Raw genomic sequence first — 26,078 nt, forward strand, 5'->3', positions numbered from 1 at the left:
TACATACATACATGCTCACATATTCTTTTATTTAACCTGCCAAAAGTCTTTGTCTTTCTAATGCCAATGTATACTTGTCATATTACAGAAGAAATGTGGTCATTCCCAAACAGAACTATCGATGTGCAGGCTGTGGAACTCGTGTGGAACCTGGTAAGACTTTCACTAAAATTCTTCTCTCTTCTACTGTGCTGCCACCTGACGGCTGGTAACATTATTCAGTCCATGGTCAACTTAAAGGGTAATGGGTAAAGACTCCCTTTGGTCATGAATGACCTTGGGATTGCACCTAGAAAGTTACCCTCCCAGACACAAGTCTGGGCAAGGTTGTTTATGGAAGACCATCGGTCACCCATGCAGACCAGCCTCTCCTCTCCACGCTACTGATGTTATCCAAGGGTAGGGCAAAGGGGCCGATACAACTTGGCAATAAAGAAATAAATATATTACAGGTATTGCCAATATAATGTAACAATAGCAAATGAAGAAAACAGACAAGTTGAAGATTTTATGAATAAAAGATATTTTCAAAATTTGTGAACAAAGAAATGGCCAGAAAATATTCTCCAAAATGTCTTTTATAGACTTCTTATTTTTGCTACATCCATCCAATATTTACAAACGCATCTTTAGGAAAGAACAACTCTTGATCTGATTCATTGGTACACCAGGATGTATTTAGCAACACAAATATTTACACATCAAATATTTGGACTAAATTCTCCTAATTAGAATATCTAATCTTGCTTCATTGTCAATGCATTCCTATCTTCACTGATACAATCTCAGATATTCCATTATATTAACATCAGTCACTCATTAATGTCACTTGTGTCATTCCAGCCTACATGAAGCGGTTTCGTTATTGTGAATATCTGGGCAAGTATTTCTGCCAATGTTGTCATACCAATGCCACTGCTTATATTCCAGCCAGGATTCTACAGAAATGGGATTTCACTAAGTACTATGTCTCCAAATATTCTTCTGATCTTTTAACCAAAATTTTCCATGAACCCTTTTTCAATATTGAAGACATAAACCCAGCCTTATATCGCAGAGTGAAGGTTCTAGATAATATTAAACAATATCGCCAACAATTGATACATCTAGCGACACTCATGAAAATCTGCCGACATGCAAGTATAAGGTGAGTGTTATCTCTTTAGTCTCTGAATTCATCTGGAATTTAGTCAGAAAGGAAATATCGGTAAGCACCATACAATCATGGCAATAAAAGGTCAGGGAGTTAAATATATTGCTTGGTTTTATTTCCCTATTGTGGATATTTCACTGAAATTATATAGTTAATTGATCTGGAACAGCATGAACATCACAACTCATCTACCTCTTGCTTAAAATCAATAGTACAAATGACCCATTGATGGATACTGCTGAGTTTGAACAATTTAAAGATTTACAAACCTTTTGATTTTTGACTGTTCCACCTCTAAATCTGATTTAATTAACAGAACATGACATCATTGCTTCCTGAAGCTAAAGTTAATTATATTGTCTTAAGGTTTAATTAGGGTTGTGTTTGTAAGTCATTAACATATTTACATGACAATAAAATTATGAAAAAATAAAAAAAAGAAACAATAAAGACATGAAATAAAACAAACAAAACTTCATTTATCTTTCTCCTTTCCATCATCAACACAGCAAAGGGTTTAATTAGGGTGATAATTAATAAAACTCGTTAGCTACATCTGCATGACATAATAAAATTATATTTCTATTTTTCAGTATTTACCCAGCAATAGAGAATTTGTCTGGTCATTTATTTCGAGAAGTTCATACATATTCCATTGCTGACTTGCTTTTGGTAAGAATACCATTCCTTCTACTTTAACCAATTCTTTATGCGAGCGAAAACACTAAACATATTAAATTGACCATTTTAGAAACTGAACCCAAAACCATGTGTTTGGGAAGCAAGCTTCTTACCACACAGCCACGCTTGTGCCTAAACATCATTGATGTTAAATTCAAATTACAATGAAAGTGAACAAAGTTTGAATGTCATGGCTGGCCGCCAACACATTTCTCTGCAAAATGTGGCTAGTTTCTCCTGTTCGTGCTGCATTATGAGCATTGTCCTGTGTTTGAGAATGAAATTATTTCCTTGTTATTGATATTGATTTGGTATGTGAGTGTTGTTGTCTTAAACACATCTTTGTCATTGGATCAAACACAAATGCGTAAAGTGCTGCAAGGGGTTCGTCGAGGGTTTATAGTGCCATCGATTAGACAACTGTCCCTTGATAACCATGAAGGTTTCTGTAAATCTGCTGCTATCACTGTTTGAACTCTAAGCCCTCATACCACTGGTTACTCTGTTTGGTTTCAGGTGAAAAATGGTGAGTTATTAGCAATGCTGAAGAAATTTGTGACAAATGGCATCAACCATGTTAAAGAGTGTGAGGTAAGTTATTTCCTGAAAGCCTATCATTGATGTTGAATTGAGTCTGATTAATCTTAATAGAGAACAATCTTATACACACACACACACACACACACACACACACATGAAAAGTCATTTTCTGTTTACCAAATCCCCTCACAAGGCTTTGGTCAGCCTGAGGCTATAGTAGAGGACATGTGCCCAAGGTACCACGCAATGGGACTGAACCCCAGAACCATGTGGTTGAGAAGCAAACTTCTTACGCTGTGTTTTAATGATGTTGACTGCTCCAGTTTATAGTAAGGTTGGGGTCTCAATGCAGTGTTGTTTAACCCTTTAGCATTTAAACTGGCCTAAATATTCTGCTTTGCATTCAAACCAGCCAGATCCTGTCTCTCGCACCTACCCTATAATGTCGTGCCAAAAATATGTAATCACACAATCGAAGTCTTGAAACTACAAGATAATGCATGGTTGATTGAAAACAAAGTGACTGAATAAGTATTACATTTGACATAGCAATCCGAATGGCAAAAGGTTCCGGGAAACTGATTACTAATGATGTGTTAGTGACGAGTTTGGGGTCATATAATGCTTGATTGAGCACATCCTCTGTGACTTTTGTCTCTCAGTGGTACAGTCGTTTTTTTATTTCTAATTAGAATGTAATTTTCAATTTCTAATTAACAGCATTGCCATTGCTTTGGGTTCATCTGTGAACTGTGCAACAATGATCATGACATTATCTTCCCGTTCCAGTTAAATAAAGTCATCAATTGTCCTCGTAAGTACCCGCTTTTCATGAATGGATTCTGCATCAGGTTGGGAATTGTGTTCTGTTGCTATGGTTACTGATATCATGTGATTGCAACGCTTCTGTTTCTCGAAGTCATGTGACTGTAATAGTGGACTGCTAAAGTACACCAGTGACACCATTGAATAACTGGATGTGATCTGCTGGAGTTTCTCAGTTGTCGTCCGACCCACTTTAAAACCTGTTCGGTTGATGGAGATTCTTTTTGCTTGTTTGTTTCACCAACCGAAGACATCTTTAAAATTGAACCAATGAGAAACTCTTCATTGGGGCTTGACCTGCTAGAAATAGCAGCCAGATCTCTCTTTAATCGTAACGTATTGCTATAGAGAAGATATTGGATAATATAGGTTGTGATTGACTGACTGAAAAGGTGAGATGGTCAAAGTCAGAATGGTTTTGATTCATAGGTTTGTTGGAATTGTCTCAATGAAGTTGTTCACATTTAATTAAACTCCATACAAGGATCTTTACTGTCCCCTCATCAAACCTCATTCTGTTACCATATAAAGATGCTGCCCTTTTTTGAACCAGTTTTAGTAAAACTCATCAGCTGTTGCCCTAAATAAATCCCTCTCCATTAATTAAGCAATTTCTCTCCTTGTTTGAATTAAATGATTCTTTACATTAATTATAATTTCTTTATTTTTAAACGAAAGCCTCATCAATCAGGTTGGTTCAACTCTCTTCTTTTTCCTGTCCTCTGCCTCTCTAACATCTTATCTGCATACAGACATATAGAAACACACACACGGGTTCCCATTTTCTGCCTTTCAACATTTGGGGCTTTTGATTTGTGGGTTAAATAATCATATTTTTGGGTTATCCCTAAATTAGTTGACAAATTTTGACTTTGTTCTTCTTTTTTTTTGGTAACCTACAGGAAACTATGTCCCTTTGCCAGTTGAGTCCCCAAATTTAAGTCAATCTTTGAGAGTCATAACAGATTACTCAGTGACACCATCTGTATGAAAGACAACAGTTTAGTTAGTGGTAACATATTTAATAAAGTTGATATCAAAAATCTAATTGGACATAACGACTAATATTATTTTAACTGGCAAGTATGGGAGACAACCCAAGCATGTTTCAGTGTTATGTTATTAGACCTCCTCAGCAAAGAATTACTGTTCTTATCAAAAAGCAATTTTAAGGTATTTTCGGAGAATTAAAACAATGATAAGTTAATTACCAATTAAATTAAGTTAATTTTTAATTAACATAATTCAACTCTAAATTAAATTATTTATGATTGTAAAGTTGCACCTTACAATGCTAACAAACCGAATTCTCCCGCCCCCTTCTCCTTATTGACCTGGGAATAATATAATGGAGTATCTGCTATTGATCAATTAATATTTGGTTTATTAACTTCGTTTCGTTTAGTAGTTAATTATGAATAAATTTAATGGGAAAATAGATTGCAACAGTGACAGGGTTGTTAAAGGAACGTTGATTCCGTCTACCAGCAGAAAAAGAGGACAAGGTTCCCCCTATGTTACCAGGATCAGATTTTTTGAGGGAAATATTACTGTTGTGATTATTATTATTATTACTACTACTACTAATATTGTTGCTGTTAAGGCAGTCAGCTGGCAGAATCATTAGCATGCTGGGCGAAATGCTTAGCGGTATTTCGTCTGCCGTTATGTTCCGAGTTCAAATTCTGCCGAGGCTGACTTTGCCCTCATCTTTTCGGGGGTTGATAAATTAAGTACCAGTGAAACACTGAGGTCAATGTAATTGACTAGTCCCCCCCCCCAACTCCAAATTTGAGGCCTTGTGCCTCCAGTAGAAAGGATTATTGTTATTATATTTATTATTATTATTATTACTACTACTATTATTGTTGTTGTTAAAGTGGAGAGCTGGTGGAATCATTAAAATGCGGGGCAAAATGTTTAGCAACATTTTGTCTGTCTTTATGTTCTGAGTTCAAATTCCGCTGAGATCAATTTTGCCTTTTATCCTTGCAGGGTTGATAAAATAAGCACCAGTAGAAATTGCTGGCCTTGATCCAAAATTTAAAACCATTTATTATTATTATTATTATTATTGGTGGTGGTGGTGGTCAAATACTTCTATACTTCATAGCTGACCGTTTTTGTTGTTTTAATTTCAATTGTTTTTGGAAATATGCTTTTGTCTGACACTGGGTCAATTTGCCACTGACACATACATTTTCTGTGTATCAATTCCACTGACAACACATTGGTTAACCCTGGGTTATAAAGTTTAAGGAGTCACGGAGTAGAACTGAGCCTGAAACCATTGTAGAATTGGTAATATTAGCATGATTCTATTTATACAGTTCTGACCCCTTTTAAGTGAGAAGTACCCCTAATTATGTGTTGGTTTTGACCACAGTAATCCACCTGACTCATGCCAACATGGAAAGTTGATGTAAAACAATGATGATGATAATGTAGAATTGCATTAATAATTTTGTTTTTCTTGCTTTATTGTTTGTTTGTTTTTTATGTACATATTTTTATTTGTGTTTTGTATTCCTTCTCTTTAGATTGTAAAGCTTGTTACCACATTAGTTGTTTCATACCCAATAAATGTCCGAAATGTGCTCGTATTGCTGTCAGGTGAGTTCTTTTTCACTGAATTTTGGGAAAATGATAAATTTTGGATGGAAGAAGGTGACAATAATGATGAGTTTAAAGTTTTAGAAGTGTTTGGAATATTTACGCCTTTATGCTCTGTGTTTAAATTAAAACAGGGTCAATTTATCTTTTGTCCTTTTGGTGTTGGCAAAATAAGTATTATTCAAGTTCTGGGGATCAGTTAACCCAACCCTTAAAGACGTGACATCAGTACCTTAAATATGATTACACTCAGATATACATATATATTGTTGCTATTATACAAAAATGTCATAAGTCCAAAACAGTGCTTTTTCAGAAAACGAGAAAACAGCTTCACCATTCCATAGCCAAACCTTTGACAAATTTTGATATCTTGGCATCTGAAGCAGCTGGAGATACGATAGTTTGACCAAAAGAACCAGCTATTGCAAACAAAAATAAATATTGAAAAAAATGCATTTAGCCAAATTTACAACAGTTTAACATAATAGCAACAATTTGTAAATATATATAATATATGTATATATATTATCATCATTTAACGTCCGCTTTCCATGCTGGCATGGGTTGGACGGTTTGACTGAGGACTGGCAAGCCAGAAGGCTGCACCAGGCTCCAGTCTGATCTGGCAAGGTTTCTACTGCTGGATGCCCTTCCTAACACCAACCACTCTGAAAGTATAGTGGGTGCTTTTTATGTGCCACCGACCCGAGACCCAGTCAGGTGGCACTATATATATATATATATATATATATATATATATATCAGGAGAACAGATTTAACACATCCAAGTTTTATTTTTCAGTTAATTACATCTTTATATATATATGTGTGTGTGTACTTCTAGTTAAACTGTTCATGTATAGCCAGTGAATGTATATATAAAATGAATGTAGCAATGGCTTTTAATATGTTGTCAGTTAATGGCCTTTAGTAAGTAATCAGTAAATGTATGTATAATATAAATGCCACAACAACCTTTAGTATGCAATCTGAACGCCTGTAAATGATAAACGCAGCAACAAGCTTTAATGTATAGTCAGTGAATGTGTGTATATAATGAACAGTGACAGCCTATGAACAGAACTTACATGATGTTGGAGTATATATTTATTTTGGATAAGCTTAAAAATTTTTAAAAAATCAATTTTAAAAGCTGTTAAGGCAGAGATTGTTAGAAAGTTCTCTGTAAACATTTGTGTGTTAAATGAAACCATTTTCTGAAATCATTGGTATGAAATAATTTTCAACTTGTCTTCAGAGAAGTTAAAAACGAAGGTGACTGATGCCTATTTGTGGAAGTGACATTATCTCGCTACTGGTAAAGTATTCCTTGTAGTGAAACTTCATCAATTTTAATCCCTTTCAATCAAACCTGTCTACCATTTCTGGTGTGATCAACAACTACAAAAGATCAATAGTTTAAATTAGGCATTGCTGTCCCTTCTTTCTGCCTCGATACACCTGTATTGTTGTTGTTGTTCTAATTATATTTTTAAAATATCGTCTAGAACAATCTACTAAATACTTTGTCTGGAAATATAAAAAAAAACCCTTTCAGGTTGAGTTTTTTTTTTTTTTATGTTTTGTATTGACAACTTGCATTGGGCATGATGAGGGCTGCAGCACATTCTTTCATCATCCATCATCTAAATTTTATCTGCAGATGTGGAATCATTCTCCTTCATCAAAGTCCTTACTTTCAATCATCTACCGTGGGTTGGTTTCCAGAGGATAACTCAGCCGCAAGGCATGCACACATCTATAAAGGATTCGGATGGTACCTTGCAGCAAACTGCAGCCCTTTTTCTGTTTTGTTGGTCCACTGGGAAGAAATGGCTGATTGGTCCTTCTTTGAAAGCCATCGGGAGCATCTGAGTGTGGCAGCCATCAAGGAACATGGCTATAGATCCAAGGAGGGTTGTCCTGATATGTTGCTATGAAAATGTTCATCTTAGGTTGTCTGTTGAGACTGGGTGCCCAAATTCTCATCTTATCATTGAGCATGTTGCGTTATTGGCCCTGGCTTGTATATCAATATAGATTGGACCTTGGTTGATCTCTGTTCAAGCTATGAACCCCCAGCCCTCATTAAAGGGTGTCCTGCCATAAATTTTATGTCTTTCAACATGTGGTCACCATATCAGAGAAATTTGTGGTGTTGAAAAAAAGATCTGGTAGCTTTTTTTGATCAGAATGTGGCATCACTCCATTCCTGGAACATTTGGGTCTTCTTTCATCAAGCGAGCTGAGTTGTATGATGCACCTACACAACTCCATCTTTTGCACCAACCAGATTTAATCAAAAGACATCAACCTACTGCAGATATGACTGCATTGTCCTTCACCTATTGCAGCTGTGCACCAGACTGTCAACCTTACCCTGCTAAAAGACATTACGAGCTGCATCCCATCACACTAAATAATCTATATATAAAATATTGATTAGGAAAATTTCCTAAAGATGAGACTCAATATCTAAAACCTAAACTATTGATCAGTGTTCAATATATTTGAAGATATAACTCTCTTTGTAGATTGGAAGCATGATATTTTGTCACTGTCCAGAAACTGTTTGTTCTTTAATTGGCTGTCAAATATCCACCTTCTACAGCTGCCTTCATAATCTTACATTTAACAATTCCTTTGACAATCTTAGCATCATTATCTTCTTCGTAATTTCCAAACTGACAATAGTTCATGCATGTTTCTTTTTTTCTCTTCAATTTCAACTTAAAATTAAACAAAATTCTGCAAGAAGAACCTTTACTGGCTTGAGTTTGTTTTCCATTTTAATAAACTGCTTCAGCATGAATTCAAGACTTGTTAACCCATAACTAAACATTATATAAATATTAACTAAACGGTCATGCCATCTTCTAGTCTTTTAGATTCTTCTAAACTTCATTTTTCTCACTAACCCTTACCTGATTTCCTAACTGCCTGTCTTTGCTGGTTTAAATAAGCTTTATAAAAACCTAATTAATTTCATGAAAACTTAAATTTCGTAGAAACCTAATTAATTTTAAAGTTTTTACATATATATATTGTTAGTCAATCACTGGAACTATTAATTTCTTGCATATACACCAAGTTACTTATTTTAGGACAGTGTGTCTCCATCATCTGTTATATATTACTGATACTTGTTGAAGGGAATAAATGTAGAACCGATCTGGGTAAGAATTGAACTCAGAATTATTACAAGTGAAATTAAATCCTATCGAGTGTTTGGGACAGTTTTTCTATTACTTCATTCATGTCCATATTTGGAAGAACTATTGAAGCATTGTGTGTGTATCTGTTCATGCCTGTGTTTCTCTTGAATTATGGCCTGTTTTTTAATTTTACCTCGGAGTCAGTTTCTGTTTCTGTTTTTCTTGCTTCATATTCTACATCTCTCTCCAAGATTTTACAGAACAGAAGTTTCCCCGTGTGAGGTATTTCTTTTTGATTGATGTTTGCTAAGTCCTATGTTTTCTTGCTCTGGAAAAGAATTGGGGTGGTGAGTGCTTTTGTCGAAATAAATATGTTTGATTCAAACTGGATTCTATTTTTATCCTGAGTTGAGAAAGGCCTAGCTCTTTGACTTTTTTAAAATTCCATTATCTATTAATTTCAGGCAATGTTTTTATAGTTATAGAAAGCCTTTCAGTTTTTTCAGTTGTATATGCCATAGTTCTGGATTTACTACATGCATCTTGCTATGCTGTATGGCATATTTCATTTGCTGTGAGATAGGTGTGATGTCTCTGTTATATTAGTGTGTATCTGTTTATAGAATGTCTGTTTTGATCCTGGTAACTCATAATTTTACAATGATGTCCAAGAATGGTAGTTCTTTTTCACTAGTTACCATTGTAAATTTACTGGACGGACGAAGGGTGTTTAAGACATTATGAAACACATGTAATTTATTTTTGGTTTATTCCAAAAAATAAGTCATTGAAAAATGCTCTCATTTCTCAATGACATATTCTTTAAATGTTTGGTTGAATGGTATTTCTGTTTTCCAAAATAGCTTCTCTTCTAGGTATCCCATTACTAGATTTGCATATGACGGTGCCTCTCTTGAATCCATTGCTGTTCCTTTAATCTGTCTCTGTCCTTCCATTAAAGTTAAAGGTGTTTTATTCCAATATAATTGTAGAGTTTTGATGATGAACTATGTTTTAAAGCATTTATTTACTTATACCTCTGTTTTTCCATCCTGGATCTAATCACTGTAAGGCCTAATGTATGTTGTATGTTGGTATGCAGGTTAGTTACATAATAGCTTGCTAAAATGGGAGTTGTGCTCCCTCCACTATGACTATAACATCATGCTTGAATGATGCTTTTAACGTTCCACTGGCACAGGTGCCAATCATCTCTGTAGAATACTGCCTCAACGGGTTTTGTCCAATCCAGGCCAGAATGGTCAAAATGTGTGTATGTGTGTGTGTGCCTCCCTGCTTCCACAACTGGCTGAAAAAAGTATCAATAGAGATTGATGTTCAAAATTTTTAAAGTCAGTGATTTAGGGAAGTTTGATAAAACATTTGGGATGAGTTTTGGGATAGAAGTTGACTGGAAAGTTCTTCCATAAAACTGATGGAAAGTCTAATCACTGAAGTTTAGTCTTTATTATTGATGTTAATGAGAGTTTGGTTGAGGTAATAGCAATGGGTGTTAAAGCGGAGTGGGATTGTAGTAACATGTGACCAGGAGTGGGTTGGTATGAAGAATCATAGAATCTGGGAATTGTAAGGAAGGAAACATGACTTTGTATGAACTTAATTTTAGCAATATTAAATAACATGCTAATTTTTCGGCCTAATTACACCTAAAGCAATAGTTAACATTCTAATTTTAAAGACTATCTTTGTCAGTGTTTCTTGGAGAAATAAATGTCAAATTTTCTGTTAAAATGAGACAAAAATATTTGAAATAAGAATTGCAGAGATAAGTTGAAGAAATTGTTTGTTTGATTCAGTTTGGTAACATGGTGAATGTGTTTTTTATTTCAGAAGGAAAGTGCAACAACAGCGATCAACCGATATAGAAGAAGAAGAAAACGGCTGACTGAAGTAGCCATCGTCAAGTTTGGTTGTCAGTTATTATTGGAATGACCGTGTCTTGTTTGTGTCACCTGCATCAATCCTGCTGCAGTTAAAACAAGCAGAAGCTGCTGCATTAACTGCACAATATCTCGTCGTTCTGTAATGCAAGAGATGCCCTGTGTTCTGAGGCCAGCAATGTATTCCTCCAGCTTCCACATTTGGTACCAGCTTAACAACATTATCACCAAATAGAAACAGCTTTTCTGGTCAAAGCTTTGTACATGCTAAAGGATAATATTTATACTGGAAACTATTTTTATTATTATTATTATTACTATTATAATTATTATTGTTTGTCTTTGTTGTTGCATTGACAAGTTTACTTCCATGTGATTCTGTGTGTACAATCCCCACCACCACCATCATCATCATCATCATCATTGTCATCATAAATACAATCAGTAAAATATGTTTTAAGAATTATGCTTTATAAGCATGTGCAGCTAAATATATTTAATGTGTTGTTGATGTATATAATGTCTTCGTTTGATATATATATATGTGTGTGTGTATATAGAAAGGAAGAAGTGTGTGTGTGCATGTGATCAATAACTGCAAGAAGGATGGTATCGCATGTTACCCTGGAATGTATATTTTGATGAGATCTTGCAGTGAAAGGTTGTTGAAGCTTTCTTATAAAATTCCAAACAAGGAACCAACTAAGAATCTGGAGTAAAACTCTTAGAATTTCCAATTTATTTCTCTAAAGAAAAATGATACCTTTTTTTTTGCCTTTGTGAAAATGGTATCACTTTGAAATGTTTTATCTTTTGTTGTTTTAATCAGAAATTAAATTTCAGTTGAGAATTATTCTTGAATTATAGAAGTTTGGTCCTCCAAACAAAATGGCAGAGTGACCTCTAGATTTATATAGCAAGGTGACCTCTAAATAATATGGCAGGGTGACCACTAAATTATTGTCTTATTCTTTGGTATTTAAAACTAAAACTTTTTTTTTATATATAATTGTGAAATTGGATCAATCTGGAAACTTGATTGTAGTATGGAATATTGATTTCAATGTAACTCTGGTATGAGCAATAAAGAAATGTATGTAACCCTGGAGGAGATTGGACGATGTATGGATTTGTGCGAAGAATTAACCCAAGCCTCATTTAAAGAATTATCTAAATATTGCTTTCATAGAAATAATTAGGTTTAGGGTCAATCTGTGTAGTTCAACAGTTTTCTAACTGAATTATTAATAATAATAATAATGATAAATCCATGCACTATTAACATTAGAGAAATCATTCCATGACCTTTGACCTTTGAAAATTTCATGGTCCAATTACTCAGTGCCTTACACAAGAGTATTCTTCACTCAAACTTTGTTGCTAAATAAAAAAAAAAATTCTCTTCAATAAAATGAAGGACTGATGGTAGTCTTTTGGATCAACTGTGACTCAGAAGTTACTTTAGGCCTGAATAGATTATCTCTAAATGGATTAAGGAATATCTTTTAGTCTCTCTAAGTTAACTGTGTGTCCCTCCCCACTCTTTCTTTCTTTTTTTTTTTTTTTTTTTTGACATTGTAAACCTGCCTGAAAAACCAAGAGCTGCCTTTATATGTTACTAACCCCGAACTATAAGATCCTTGTCTTCAGCTACTTCAAAACCGTTTTTAAACTCACAATCTCTCTCAGCCACTGAGTATAAACTCCTGATTGGCTAGGGGTTAGGTTTGGTATGTGGAGTCACTTACGGAACTACTTTCGTCAGAGACTTAAAACTGAATCCTTGTTTCATTTGATTCCTGATTTTCTAATTAATTAGAGGAAAATTGTCAGAATTATGTTGCTCTGTCTGTGGGACCCAGTACAAAACTTTAATCTGGGAACCAACATTAAACTCTCTCATTTAACCATTCCAAATATTTCCATAAATCCTTTCAAAGTGTCTTGTGCTATCCTACTTTAGCACTGTCCATCTTCCAAGTGAAGACTATAATCAGTAGTAATACTGTTAAATTGCTGAAGACTAGGTGTTTGGATTTAATTATGTCACATATTTGGTGGTAATAACATTTCATTCCATCCAAACATTCCTTTAAATAGCTACACTTTGTAGAATACTTCTTTAGTTTTGTTAGAATCTTCAGAGCTGCGAAACGATATGGTTTATGCCAAGATTAACCAGACTAAATAGTGCAATGACCCTTCCAGTCCATCTGAAATACAGAAATTCCTATCTCAGAGGTGCCATCCTTTTTCACAGCCATCAGTTTGGACTCTGATGATTCGAATCTTCCTCTTCTTCAGAAGTCTGCCTGATACTTTTTACCAATTTTTATGAGGCTCATTTAGATATGGTTGGGTTGTGTGTGTAAAGAAGCTGTCAGTTCTTACTGACCTGGCTGGAAGTCTGTGATAGAAACATTGATTCTATCTCTTACCATTTCACTGTTACATCATAAGACGAGGGTGAGTCAAAAAAATAATGCCATTTTGTTTGGGACAGGTATAATTACCAACACAGGAACATGTATCAGACATCAAAATGAAGCTGGTCCTCTGTGGATCACATCCCTACTTCTCAACATAGTCACCGTTTCTCTCAATAGCAATGTTGAGAAACAGGGATGTGATCCATAGAGGACCAGCTTCATTTTGATGTATGATACATGTTCCTGTGTTGGTAATTATACCTGTCCTAAACAAAATGGCATTACTTTTTGACTCACCCTCGTACGTCTGTAGACATTTAAGGTACTTTCTGTCAGAAATCATTTTATATTTCTGTCATTATCAGAATTTTGCTATTGACTTCAGATAATATTTTACTTTAAGTCAATTTTCTTGGTTAGAATATCTATATTAATGTCTTGTGTTATTTTCTGAAATAAGAAAAATGGTTTAGATTTCTATGGAATCCATTTGTCTTGAAATTCCTTTGCATAATGTCTGTGTGTCCACAGAGCAATGAATGATCTTCCATATTGGAAAGATGTGAGATTTATTTCTATAGATTCTAAAATTTGGTTCTTGTATTGTATAATGAGTCTATGGTAAATAGTATTTGCTACAAGTTCTCACATCTGCTGCCTACCAACTTCGTAATCCTTTTCCCCTATGAACGCTACTGTAGAACAGGGCCTCAGCACACATTTTCCACTCCTCATGGTCCCTCTCAGCCAGTGTATCCCAGTTGAAGTTGCTGCAATAACTTCTGCATTTGGCTGTCTAGTTAAGGGCAGATTCTACTGATGGATAACCATTTTGGATGACTTACACCAGTTCTCTTTGGCTGAGTGCCAAACCCTTTGGAATCCAGAATCCGAGTAAGTCGTATCCAAAAGTCTGGAGGGGTGGGGGAATGCCATTAAGTTCTGTACCAGTCATGTCCTGAAGTAGAGTCAATTCGCTATAAGCTTCCATTACAAATCTGTGGTCTCATACCAATGTGACAATAATTTTTACCCTTCTTTCATTTGTCATCGTTAAAAACGTTGGTTCTGTGGATATTTCAAACTGTGGAATTGGTTTCTAGAACGTTGTCACCATCATCATCACCATCATCATCACCACAAAGGTATCGCATTAATTCCTACTTAAATGTGCAATCATTTTATGCTTTACATTGTTGATGTGTTATGTGGTATCGTGGTGGCTGTACCATGTCCTACACTGTACCATATAGTGTATTGAACTGTGTCCTGTACTGTACCATGCTGTACCAAATATATTGTTATTTATTCTTAGCTATTTGTCCTTGTATTTATTTATTTCTATAATTTATGGGTTAAGTGAACAATAGAATCAGTAGAGCATCTGTAAAATACTTTGTGGCATTGGTTGCATGCCTCGAAGTGCTGAGTTCAATTCCCATCCAGTTCCATTTTGCCTTCCATCCTTCCAAAATCAGAAAAATAAAAAAAAACTGGGGTTGATATAATTCCTTGTGCTCTAGAAGGTGGTGCCCCAGTATGGCCAGACCTGTGACTAAAATCAGTAAAAAAACAATAAAAGAATGTCTGTGTGTCTTTTACCATTGTGTGTGTGAGAGAGAAATGAAGAAATATTTTCTAGATGATAATAATGGTGGGAAAATATATTATTTTTCTGTTATAATCACCAGTTTTCATCAATTTTACTTCAAACAACATTTTAAATACTCTCTTTCCTGTTGTTGGTGCCAAGCTTAGTATTTACCATTCCTCCATTCCAATGGAAGTTGTGAATGTCTTGAATATTCTTAAATTTCAAACTATTAACTGTCAACAGCCTTCTTTACCAAAATGACTTTCAAACAAACACCTATTTTCTTTTTCTTTTCTTTTTTTCCCCTGTTTTGTCATGGATGGAATTTGTGTGCATTTCTTTAATTTATTATGAATCTTTGAATCTTTTAAGGCAGGGAATGTTTTCCTTTGGTCAACCTCCTCTCTTTGCGTTCCTCTCATCCATGGACGTTTTCTTTCTTTGTCTGGTAATTTTCAACCAGATGTTCAGTATCGTTAATGATTTAACGATGATTTGAATTCCTCCAAGTCTGTTGGGGTCAGGTGTTTGAAATAAAGGCTTTGACTAAATCATAATAAACAACCCCATCCTATCCCTATGAGACACTGTGATTCAAGTGATGTCTCCAAGCCAGATGAATTTATGACTCCTCTACCCCCCACTTCTCTTCTAAAGAATCTGGTTTTCTTTGCGACTACTTTGGCTGTAAAACTATTTTGACGGGTCTTCCAGCCTGACCGTCAACAGATGATTGATGTGATTTAAATGCTGGTTTATATCTGACTTGATTTATGATTGATATCCCTGTCACATGTAAATGTGATTGACACATCAAAGCTTATGCTCAAAAGACATCAGCTGTTTTTGATATCCTTCAAAATTGTCCAAAAGAAATTAGCCATTAAATTAAGTCTGGAAGATCAGCTTGCTTTGCCTTGGCACAAAATTTGGGTGAGAAGAAATGTTGGTTTGAGTCGTGTCTGTGATAAATGGAACATTCTTTGTGTGCCATTTTTAATGGAAGTTACTTCCTCTATGTACTTCCTGTCTGCATCACTTTGTCTTTAGTGAGCGGTTGCTGTGTGTTTGAAAGAGTAGAACCAGTGTGTGTGTGTGTGTGGTCCTGCTGTCTGTGTCAGAGGGGTTATACTGAGATACTGAGATCAAATACATGTTGAACAGAGTTATTTATGTTTCAACATCAGAAAACAGTGGTTTTAAGTTCAGTTCTTCTCGGATCTGTTTTATTTATTAAAATTTTTTTTTTGTTTTGTTTGGTTTTCAAATTCTATTCTTCACCATTATTACTTTTATTATTATTATTATTATTATTATTATTATTATTATTATTATTGTTTGTTGCTCCTGTTTCCTGAGTTTATTTCACAACTAAACCACTTTATGTAAATATCTGATAATAAATTAAACCAGACATTTTCTAATTCTTATTAACGAATTTCTTGCCTCACTCACTGTTAATCAATCAATTATTTCTTTATCGGGATTTTTATATTTTATAAATCCCAATTGCTGACTAAATCTCATTGGTTGCAGGTTTACTATGGACCATTCACTGGTTCACTACATTTCTCATGATGGGAATGTCCATAACTCAATACAGAACAAATATCTCAAGAGACTGTTTACAAGACACTTTTTTAATATTATTTTGTATTATTATTTCTAGGTGTTTATATCCTTCAGTGAAAGATATATAAATAGAAATGTCAAATACAGCTCTAAATATACTGATAAATTAATCCCTGATCACATGCATATAGTTATTTTGGATTAACCAAAAGAGTGCCATAACCATTGTCTGGTGTCACAGTTAACTTGTCAACTACTACAAGATCATTCCCACTATTTGATATTAGTGTGTGTGTGTATATATATTGGGTCATCCCATAAATAATTTTTCTTTTCAGTTGCATGAACTAAAAGCCGGAGGGGCATGGAATAAGCACCTGTTTGATTTTAACAGGTATTTCTTTTTCAAAGGTATAATGGAAGTGACAAAGGAGCATATTTGGCATATTTTGGTTTTTGAGTTCAATAAAGGTAACACTACAACGGAAAGTGCGAGGAATATTAATGCAGTATATGAGGATCAGACAATAAGCGTAAGCCAGTGGCAATGGTAGTTCCAGAAATTCCAAGCTGGAAACTGAGCCTTATCCTGGAAGATCTGTAGAGCTTGACGAGGACGTCCTGCAAACCCTGGTGGAACAAAATGCCATTGTAACTGTTGAGAAACTAGCAGAGAAGCTTGGATTTGGTCATTGAAGCCAGCGCAAGAAGTAAAACGACCATCTTTGGTTTCAAGATGAAAGGTGTTCTTCCATCAGGATAATGCTTGGCCACATACTGCGAGGCTGGAGCAGTTTGACTGGCAAATGATGCCCCACCCAACATATTCGCCGGACATTGTCCCATCGGATTATCATTTATTCTGCAGTTGTCAAAATCATTTGGACGGAAAAAATATGAATTCTGTAGACGAGGTCAGAACAGTACTGGAGGAGTGTTTTTGTATTTTGGAAGAGGGGCTTTGCAATATCTACCAGATAGATGGAAGAGCATTGTAGAAAATGAAGGAGAGTATATTTCAAATTAAAAAAGAACTTTATCTTAATTTTGTAAAATAAAAGAAGTATAAAAAAAAAACCACATTATTTATGAGATGACCCAATATATAATTGAAAACGAACACACACACACACACACACACACACACACACACACACACACACACACACACACACACACACACACACACACACACACACAAGACACATAACACATCTTGACAATCTCTTCACACCTGGGCCAGGGTGTTAATGAAATAGCATCAATGGGCAACAATCAAGACATTTTTACTGATAAATACACCAAATCAGAAAAAATATACAATCCATATTTACTTGAGTCCTGTCGTAATAATGACATACACAATGACCAATAACTTGTTATACTGACCAACACTTGCTTCTGTCGTAACGATATACAGATGACTGATTGATACCTACTTCTGAAGATAACACAGTACACTTCTATAATATACATCTGAGACATATCTTAACACAGTACACTTCTATAATATACATCTGTGACATGTCTTAACACAGTACACTTCTATAATATACATCTGTGACATGTCTTAAACACTGTACAATTTAAAAAGTATAATACAAAACAATTCTTTTTCAACTTTTCAGCAGGTACAGAGCCATATTTTATAGGGAGTCAGCTTACATAGTCAAAGGAATTGACCCTGTTACATGACTGGTACTTTAAAAGACGGAGTCAAGTTTGGCAGGATTTAAACTCAAAGCAGAGAAACAGAACTAAATTCTGAAAGACATTCTCTCCATGTCTTCTGATATTTCTGCCAACTCTTTTCCAAAACAAATATTGGTTTCACATTTTGCTGCAAGATCAGTGATTTTGAGGGCGGGGGGAGTTCATTATATCGACCCGGTGCTCAACCGGTATTTATTTCATCAACTCTGAAAGGATGAAAGACAAAGTCAACCTCAGTGGAATTTGAACTCAGAATGTGAAAGCAGATGAAATACTATTAAGCATTTTGGCCAGCATGTTGATGATTCTACCAGCTTGCTGCCAGTTTCTTTCAAAACAGGTATTGAGAATCATTTATTATTAAAGTTATCATCATCATCATTATTATAATTAGCTGACCATGTTCCGTCAATAATGACAGCTAATTGTTGTATTTTATATACAAATAAGGTACAAAATAATCACACGCACAAACATTCACATACTTCCCTTGTATACGCATACACACATATACTCACAAAGAGTTGAAATGCTGATTTTCTTCCCCCTCCCTTCCTTTCTCTCATTGCTATTACTTTCTCTCACTCCTCAATCAGGGCTATTACTCTCACTACTTCTCCTTTACTGAATTACTATTTTCTCTCCTCCTCCACATCCAGCTTGATTCTGGACAAATATATAAAAACGCTACACTCATTATTATATTAAGAGATGGTGGAATTATTGTTACTGCACCAAGCTAAGTGCTTAGTGGCATTTTGTCGATCTTCATGTCCTGAGAGGTTGACTTTCTCTTTCATCCTTTTGGTGTCAATAAAATAAATACCAGCATAGCACTGAAGTCAATGTAATTGACTTACCCCCTCCTCCAAAATGTCCTGCAGTGTTTGGTTCAATTCTTTATGTTTTAGGTTCAAATCCCTCAGGGGTTAGCTTTACTTTTCATTCCTCTGGGGTTGATGAAATAAAATACCAGTGATGTACTGGGGTTAATTCAATTGCTCAATCCCTCTCCACAAATTTATGGCTTTGTCCCTTTGCTTGAAGTTATTACAGTCACAATTTTAGAAAATATAACAAATGATAAAGTCTCTTCTGTTTTGCAAATGTCTCTTTCAAATACAAAAATATACAGGAAATATATGTTTGTTTCACCAGTATTAACAACACACATGCATTTTATATACATACATGTATACATACATGCCAATGTACACAGAAGTACGCACACACACAAACACACAGACATATATGTATGCATATATGTTTTATGTACATGTGTGTGTGTATATATACCGTATTTTAATGTGTACAATGAACCCTCATGTATAAAGAAGCCCCTAATTTGTGGGGCTTAAAATTTGGAAAAAAGGGTTTTGTAAGGGATTATAATACTATCCATGTATAAGAAACACCCATATTTTTTAAACCTAGTTTTGGACAAAAAAGGGTTTCTTATGCACATTAAAATACAGTGTGTGTGTGTGTTACAAAATATAAGATTTAATGAAATCCTTTTGCAACTGGTGACAAAGATTTAAATTATACAAAGAAACACCAAAACCTTAAAAGAAATGGAAAAAAGATAGAGTTATACCTTAAGACTATCTACATACTTGGTCATTAAACTATACACACCATGATACTATATATATATATATATATATATATATACCTGATTGTTAAACTGTACTGATTCTAATCGTATACATCCTGTTATTAAACCATATAAACCTTATTATAAACCCTGTCATTAAAGACCTTACATCCTGTTGTGAAATTGTATGTAATCTGTGTATGTAGATATATATATGTGTGTGTGTGTGAGCATGTATGTATGTGTGAATGTATGTTTGTGTTTGTGTGTATGCTAGTAAAGTTTATATACATTCGTAAACTGCAATTATCATTATTATTATTATTATTATCATTATTATTATTATTATTATCATTATTATTATTATTATTATCATTATTATTATTATTATTATTATTATTTTGGTCTGGCTCAGGTTCAGTCTTATTTCTGGTGGGATTTAAGTGAGTAGCGGGTTACTACCTGTAACCTTAGGGATCTGCAAGTTTTCAGCTTTGTTTCAAGTGCTTAATAATAATAATAATAATAATAATAATAATAATAACAATGACAATAATAATAAATATTATTATTATTATTATCATTGTTATTATTAAAGCGGTGAGCTGGCAGAATCATTAGCATGCCGGGCGAAATGCTTAGTGGTATTTCGTCTGTTGCTACATTCTGGGTTCAAATTCTGCCAAAGTCATCTTTGCCTTTCATCCTTTCAGGCTTAATAAATTAAGTACCAGTTGCATTCTGGGGATTGATGTAATTGACTGGTCCCCTCCCCAGAAATCTCAGGCCTTGTGCCTTCAGAAGAAAGGATTATTGTTATTATTATTATTACAGAGGGTGGGCACTAAGCAGTGATAAGTAAAATTGCAATGTTATTACTAGTCTGAATTATTATTATTATTGTTATTATCTTCTTCTTTCAATTATTATTATTATTATTATTAAATGCTTTGAAATGCTAATGGTAGGCAGGAAGATCATTAATCTTTCTAGTGTATTAACTACTTGCACACGTGTGTGTATATACTTGACCACTAAATCCACAAGGTTTTTTTTTTATTCTCTCTCTTTATTTTCTCTTATTCCTTTCTGCTGAAGAGCAAAGGCTCGAAACATGAAAGACTTCCTCACTTTCCCGAGCATCAAACTAATACACCTGCTTGTTGTTCATACACCCGTCTTTGTCTTTTGTTTTTTCTGTAAATTTCAATTATGTACATATGTGTGTGTGTGTGTGTGTCTATATACATGTGTGTGTATGGTGTGTGTGTGTGTGTGTGTACACATACATACAACAGTAATGTTGTTTCTTGTACAGAAATGAACAGACCCTACTCCATACACAATTTGTTTTTCCCAGTGTATAAGTTCACCGCATCTATTCTAGAATACAATTGCATAACTAGTGTTAAAGTATCTAAAACTCACCCACCAACCACCACCACACCCATTATCTCCCTGCCTGTCCGTTTTTCCAGCCATAAAACATAACCCTACCTTGATTTATTGGACAATCATGTTTAATAATAATAACCTGTAAAACTAACCAAAACATCACAAAAAATTCATTTTTGGATGTTTGCAAACTTAATATTTTACCAAAATTCTTTCATGGTCCAATCAGACTAAAATTAAGATTATAAAAGATTGTTCTGTTGTTTTAGGGAAATAAATTAGAATCTTATTTAAGGTTGAAAATGGATAAAACCAGCAGTGTTTAAATGTAAAAAAAAAACTTTCTGGATTACTGTTTGAAGAAATCTTAACTTTGTCAAATATAAACATTCTTTCATTTAAGTTTAATTTTTTTTGCAAAGTAATTTTAATAAAACTTCTTAGAATATTTTAACAGTAATCATTGTTTCAGTTATGATTTTGATAACATTTCTTTAATATTTTAATGGTATCTCATTAAAAATAGCATCCCATTAATATTATAATATTTCTATAATATTTTAATATAATCTCATTAATATTTTAATGGCACCTCTTTAATATTTTAACAGCACCTCATTAATATTTTAATGACACCACTTTAATATTTTGATAGCACCTCATTAATATTTTAAACATTGAATAATGATAATGCTTCATAGTGATGCTACTGTGAACAGACCCCACTCGCCCAAATAAGTGCATTTCTTTTTTATAAACTTCAAGGGGTTTATAAAACTGGTGCTTAAATGTGGGGTTCATAGCAATAACAGTGGATGCAAGACAAATTTCTCCTTGGATAGGATGCAGGTCTATTGCAGGTAACTTTCCCAAAGACCTGGTACCTATTCCCCAACAAGATATGTGGAACCATGTAGAAATAAGTGTCTTGCTCAGTGACACAACACAATGCCTGCAATCAGACATGAACTCACAACCTATGAGTTTGTAGTCTGATACCTCATCCACTTGACTATTTCATATCAACTGTACAGCAGTCTAGAATTTCAAAACATTAAGTTAATATCATAATTGAGTCATGGAGGCTTTAAAATGTGACATCTGGTTACTTGGGGTGTTGTAATCTCGTGGAGGAAGAGGGCAAGCTTGATGGCCCCTTGATGAAAGAGCTGGAGAATGGCTGAGTTCCAAGAGCCCTATAATTTTGTGAAGAGTTTTGTCCCTGTTCTTAGAAAATTTGTTTGTGGAGTGTAAATCTGATTGTGAGTTGTAATGTGATGTCGATGTGGAAGCGTAGGATAGTGTGCTCAGCGAACCGTGCACTGAATATGACGGTTCATCTGTTAAGTCTGAAAACTCTGAGCCCGTTGTGATATAGTCTGGGTGTGGCTCACTGGGAATATCACTGTCTGAGCTGATGTGTTCATAATGATGTGTCACAACATTGCTGTAGATATGAGAACAATCAGAATCAGATTCATCAATGTTTTCTCTGAACAAATCCTTCAGGGAAGGATCATCAACAATGTCGTAAAAGTTATTTGTCTGAGGTGAATCTGGTTTATCATACATCTCATATAAACTGTCCTTCGATGATGACACCATATTGGGAATCTCATACATATTCTCATCTGATGCATCGTATAAACCACTGATACTTTTCGGATAGTTCCCTTTTAATATGCTTTTATCCGGTTTATCATAAATATTTCTACTCCATAATTTCTCTGATTCACTATCAGACGAGTCTTCGACATCTTCATATGTATGCTTTTCTTTGTTGCAGTTCAGTGTTGTCTGTGAGTCACTGTCGTCAGAGTGATACAACATTCTCGCAGACTTCACAGGATGACGACTTTGGGTCTCCGTTTCTAAAGATTCTTTACTGTGTCGGCGAGTTCGTCTCTTGCTGACTGATAGCGTTGAAGTCTGGAATCCAGTGTCCGTTTCATCCGTTTGATTAGTTTTGCTCTCGTTACTATGACGACCTGAGTCAGAGTCAAACTCAAAAGTATGGTTAATTATTGAGGCTCTGTTGCTTCTGGTAGAGTTTGAAGAATTTTCATGCTGACCATTAATATCTGTTGTGACTGTCAAGTCAGTAGAATCATACAACGAGCGATTTTTCTTGCACTTATGGACAATATGATGGTTTTTCATTTCTCTGTCAAAATAAAATGAAGAAATAATTTTATTGAAATTAATTAGAAATTATTAATTTCAGATTTTCATATATTACAGTACCCACTACCTTCATTATGGTACCTTCTCTCTTCAAGATGGTACCACAGGTACCTTCAGTGTGCCAAATGGATGGTCATAATGGCAACAGGGAAGATAAACACCATCACCATTTAATTCATGTGGGGAGAAGACTGGAATGTTAGCCTTTGCACACACACACACAAACACATACGCACACATTCACTCACACACACAAATAGAAAGATAGATGGATGGATGGATGGATAGTGAAAGAGGTAGAAAGTGAGAGAGAGAGGATGCTGAACTTACTCTTTCTGTTTCATGTAGATGATGGAAACACAAATTATGCAGCAGATAAATAAGAGACAAGCCAAGATGAGAAGAGATAATTCCGGAGCATGAAAATTCCAAGATTTCAGCTTCTTGGAACTTTTCTCTTTAAAAATCTTCTGTAAAACAGCTTTATGTTCCAGGACCAAACTACGGAAAAGGGGGAAACAAGAGGAAAGAAATAGATTTATTCAAATATAGTTTGTATGGAAGCGATGAGTTTGGTAATTCTCTAACATATCAGAGACAATCTATGAGAGAATATTGTTTACTTTGTAGAATTAAACCAACATTGACATACTTTTAGATTCTATGTTCCAAAGAAATGGCAAAATGGATGAAATATCAATCTTAAGACATTGTCAGTTGAAACCACACTGTTGGTGTTCCATTATGTATTTTTGTAGATATTTAATGATACTGACTGGCCTAGGTTACCTAGAGGTACAGGGAGTTCTCTATATACAGTGATCTGTTCTCTACGTAACCTATCATATGCTAACATTCTACCAAAGGAGAGACCTTTCTATCAACATTTTAACTCCTGGAAACTATAATTATATAGCCAGGGACAATAACTATACACCCTGAACCTACAGCTATACACCCTGAAGCTGCAGCTATACATCCAGACAGAATAACTATATACCCTGGAGCAATAGTTATACATCCTGAAACAACAGCTATGTACACTGAAAAAAATTGCTATGCACCCTGATAGTATCGTTATTCACCCTGAAATTACAGCTATACATTTCTTAGAATATAATTATGTGAACTGAAAATACAGATATACACACTGAACCAATATCTATATGTCCTGAAATGAAAGCTTTAGACCCCAAAATTACAGCTACACACCTTGAAATATAGCTGTATATGCTGTAACAATAGCTGAACAACATTAAACTGGTTATACACCCTGGAGTTACTACTATGCAGCCTGAAACAATAGCTAAACATCCTGAATCTGATCTAAAGTTGTTGTGTGATGTCGACGTTGAAGGAAAGTCAGTAAAAGAGTCAGAGGTGAACCTTTGACCATTGTTATACTTTCTGTCAGTGGAATAGACAGGGAAATGGTTTTATTGCTGTTGTCGTAGCTGTTAAAGTATGTCACACAATAGGTCATGTGACATGTCACATGATATATCACATGATGTGTCTCCATGCCAAAGTCACCCCAGTTGTTTTACGTACCTCTTTAAGTGTTGTCTGGACAATCTGGTTCCATTAGGAAATGTTGCTGTGATTTGAACTGTTGATCTGCAAATACCATAACAGATGTTAGATGAAATAACAAATGATAATAATATATAATATATTAATACAGTAATTCCTCGACTATTGCAGGTGTTATGTTCCAAAACCCCCTGCAATAGGTGAAAATCCACAAAGCAGAAACAGCACTGTGCTGTATATTTTTTATTTTTTATTTTTATAATTTGTATATATTTATTTTATTATAAATGCAAAACAACACCATGAAGGAATTGGCGTAAGCTTAAATAATAAACCACGATAGGTGAACCACGATAGGAGAACCACAGTAGGTGAAATGTGATAGGTGAACCGTGATATGGCAAGGGATTACTGAATCCCTTTTATTAATACCTGTGCTGGCACCATGTAGAAAACGCCCATGCTGGTGCCATACAAAAAAATACTCAGTAACACTCTGTAAAGCAGCTGGCCTTTAGAAGGGCATCAATTCATAGAACCATACCAAAACGGACAATGATGTTATACATAGAAAGAAACATTAATATTGTACTAAAAAATAGATGTTCTTCCTTTAATGAAAGATACAAATAACATATTTGCTATTAATAACAGCCCATTTTGCAGAAAACTCGCTTTAATTCTAGGCAAAAAAAATGTTATTTTCACAGAAAATAGCCCATTTACTAGCAAAAGCATACCATTTAGTGACGGCCCATTTTACGAAACACTGGAGTCATTTTTGTTATCTATGGTTATAACTGTTCTAGAAAATGATGTTCTCTTCCCTGTAGCAAAATCATTGTTGTACAGTGTTATGAGGCTGTTAATGCCAAACTTACCCTCCAAAGAAGAAGCTTTGTCCCTGACTGTCTGTCGGTCCATCAATGACATTTTCAATATTTACACGAACACCAGTTACCTTAGTTAAGGCCCTGAAAAATAATCAATCATATCATTTAACATCATTTCTTCAAAGATTAATCATATTAGTCCATATTAGTCATACAATGACTAGAATTACTTATGACTGATCTTCATATGACAATCAATCATAGGCTGACATAATTAAGATGCATCATAATTAAGATGCATCATACCATTGATGTTATACAGCAGTAGTTCCCAACCTGCAGACCCCTGGTGGTACA

At 34.7% G+C, this 26,078-nt stretch overlaps 2 protein-coding genes across 5 annotated transcripts in view; one reads left to right on the plus strand and one right to left on the minus strand.

The window, feature by feature from the left end:
• Positions 1–16,324, plus strand: part of LOC106880266 (run domain Beclin-1-interacting and cysteine-rich domain-containing protein) — a 47,987-nt gene extending 31,663 nt beyond the window's left edge. For 3 of the 4 annotated variants that reach the window (XM_014930135.2, XM_014930136.2, XM_014930133.2), the window contains exons 16-22: positions 89–153; positions 844–1,147; positions 1,747–1,825; positions 2,351–2,425; positions 3,095–3,188; positions 5,740–5,812; positions 10,822–16,324. In XM_014930135.2, the coding sequence (XP_014785621.1) occupies positions 89–153; positions 844–1,147; positions 1,747–1,825; positions 2,351–2,425; positions 3,095–3,188; positions 5,740–5,812; positions 10,822–10,876 (745 nt within the window). In that variant the 3' untranslated portion in view covers positions 10,877–16,324. Of the gene's footprint in view, positions 1–88; positions 154–843; positions 1,148–1,746; positions 1,826–2,350; positions 2,426–3,094; positions 3,189–5,739; positions 5,813–7,073; positions 7,134–10,821 lie in introns of all 4 variants that reach the window. The other variant, XM_014930134.2, reaches the window with a different exon arrangement.
• A 5,384-nt stretch (positions 16,325–21,708) lies between these two features.
• LOC106880265 (fat-like cadherin-related tumor suppressor homolog) overlaps positions 21,709–26,078 on the minus strand; it is a 53,287-nt gene continuing 48,917 nt past the window's right edge. The window contains exons 24-27 of the mRNA XM_014930132.2: positions 25,770–25,862; positions 24,907–24,972; positions 23,686–23,856; positions 21,709–23,335 (exon numbers count right to left, since the gene is read on the minus strand). Coding sequence (XP_014785618.1) covers positions 22,237–23,335; positions 23,686–23,856; positions 24,907–24,972; positions 25,770–25,862 — 1,429 coding nt within the window. The 3' untranslated portion in view covers positions 21,709–22,236. The remainder of the gene's footprint in view (positions 23,336–23,685; positions 23,857–24,906; positions 24,973–25,769; positions 25,863–26,078) is intronic.

This window comes from Octopus bimaculoides, chromosome 19 (genome assembly GCF_001194135.2).
Source record: "Octopus bimaculoides isolate UCB-OBI-ISO-001 chromosome 19, ASM119413v2, whole genome shotgun sequence".
Taxonomy (NCBI): Eukaryota; Metazoa; Mollusca; class Cephalopoda; order Octopoda; family Octopodidae; genus Octopus; species Octopus bimaculoides.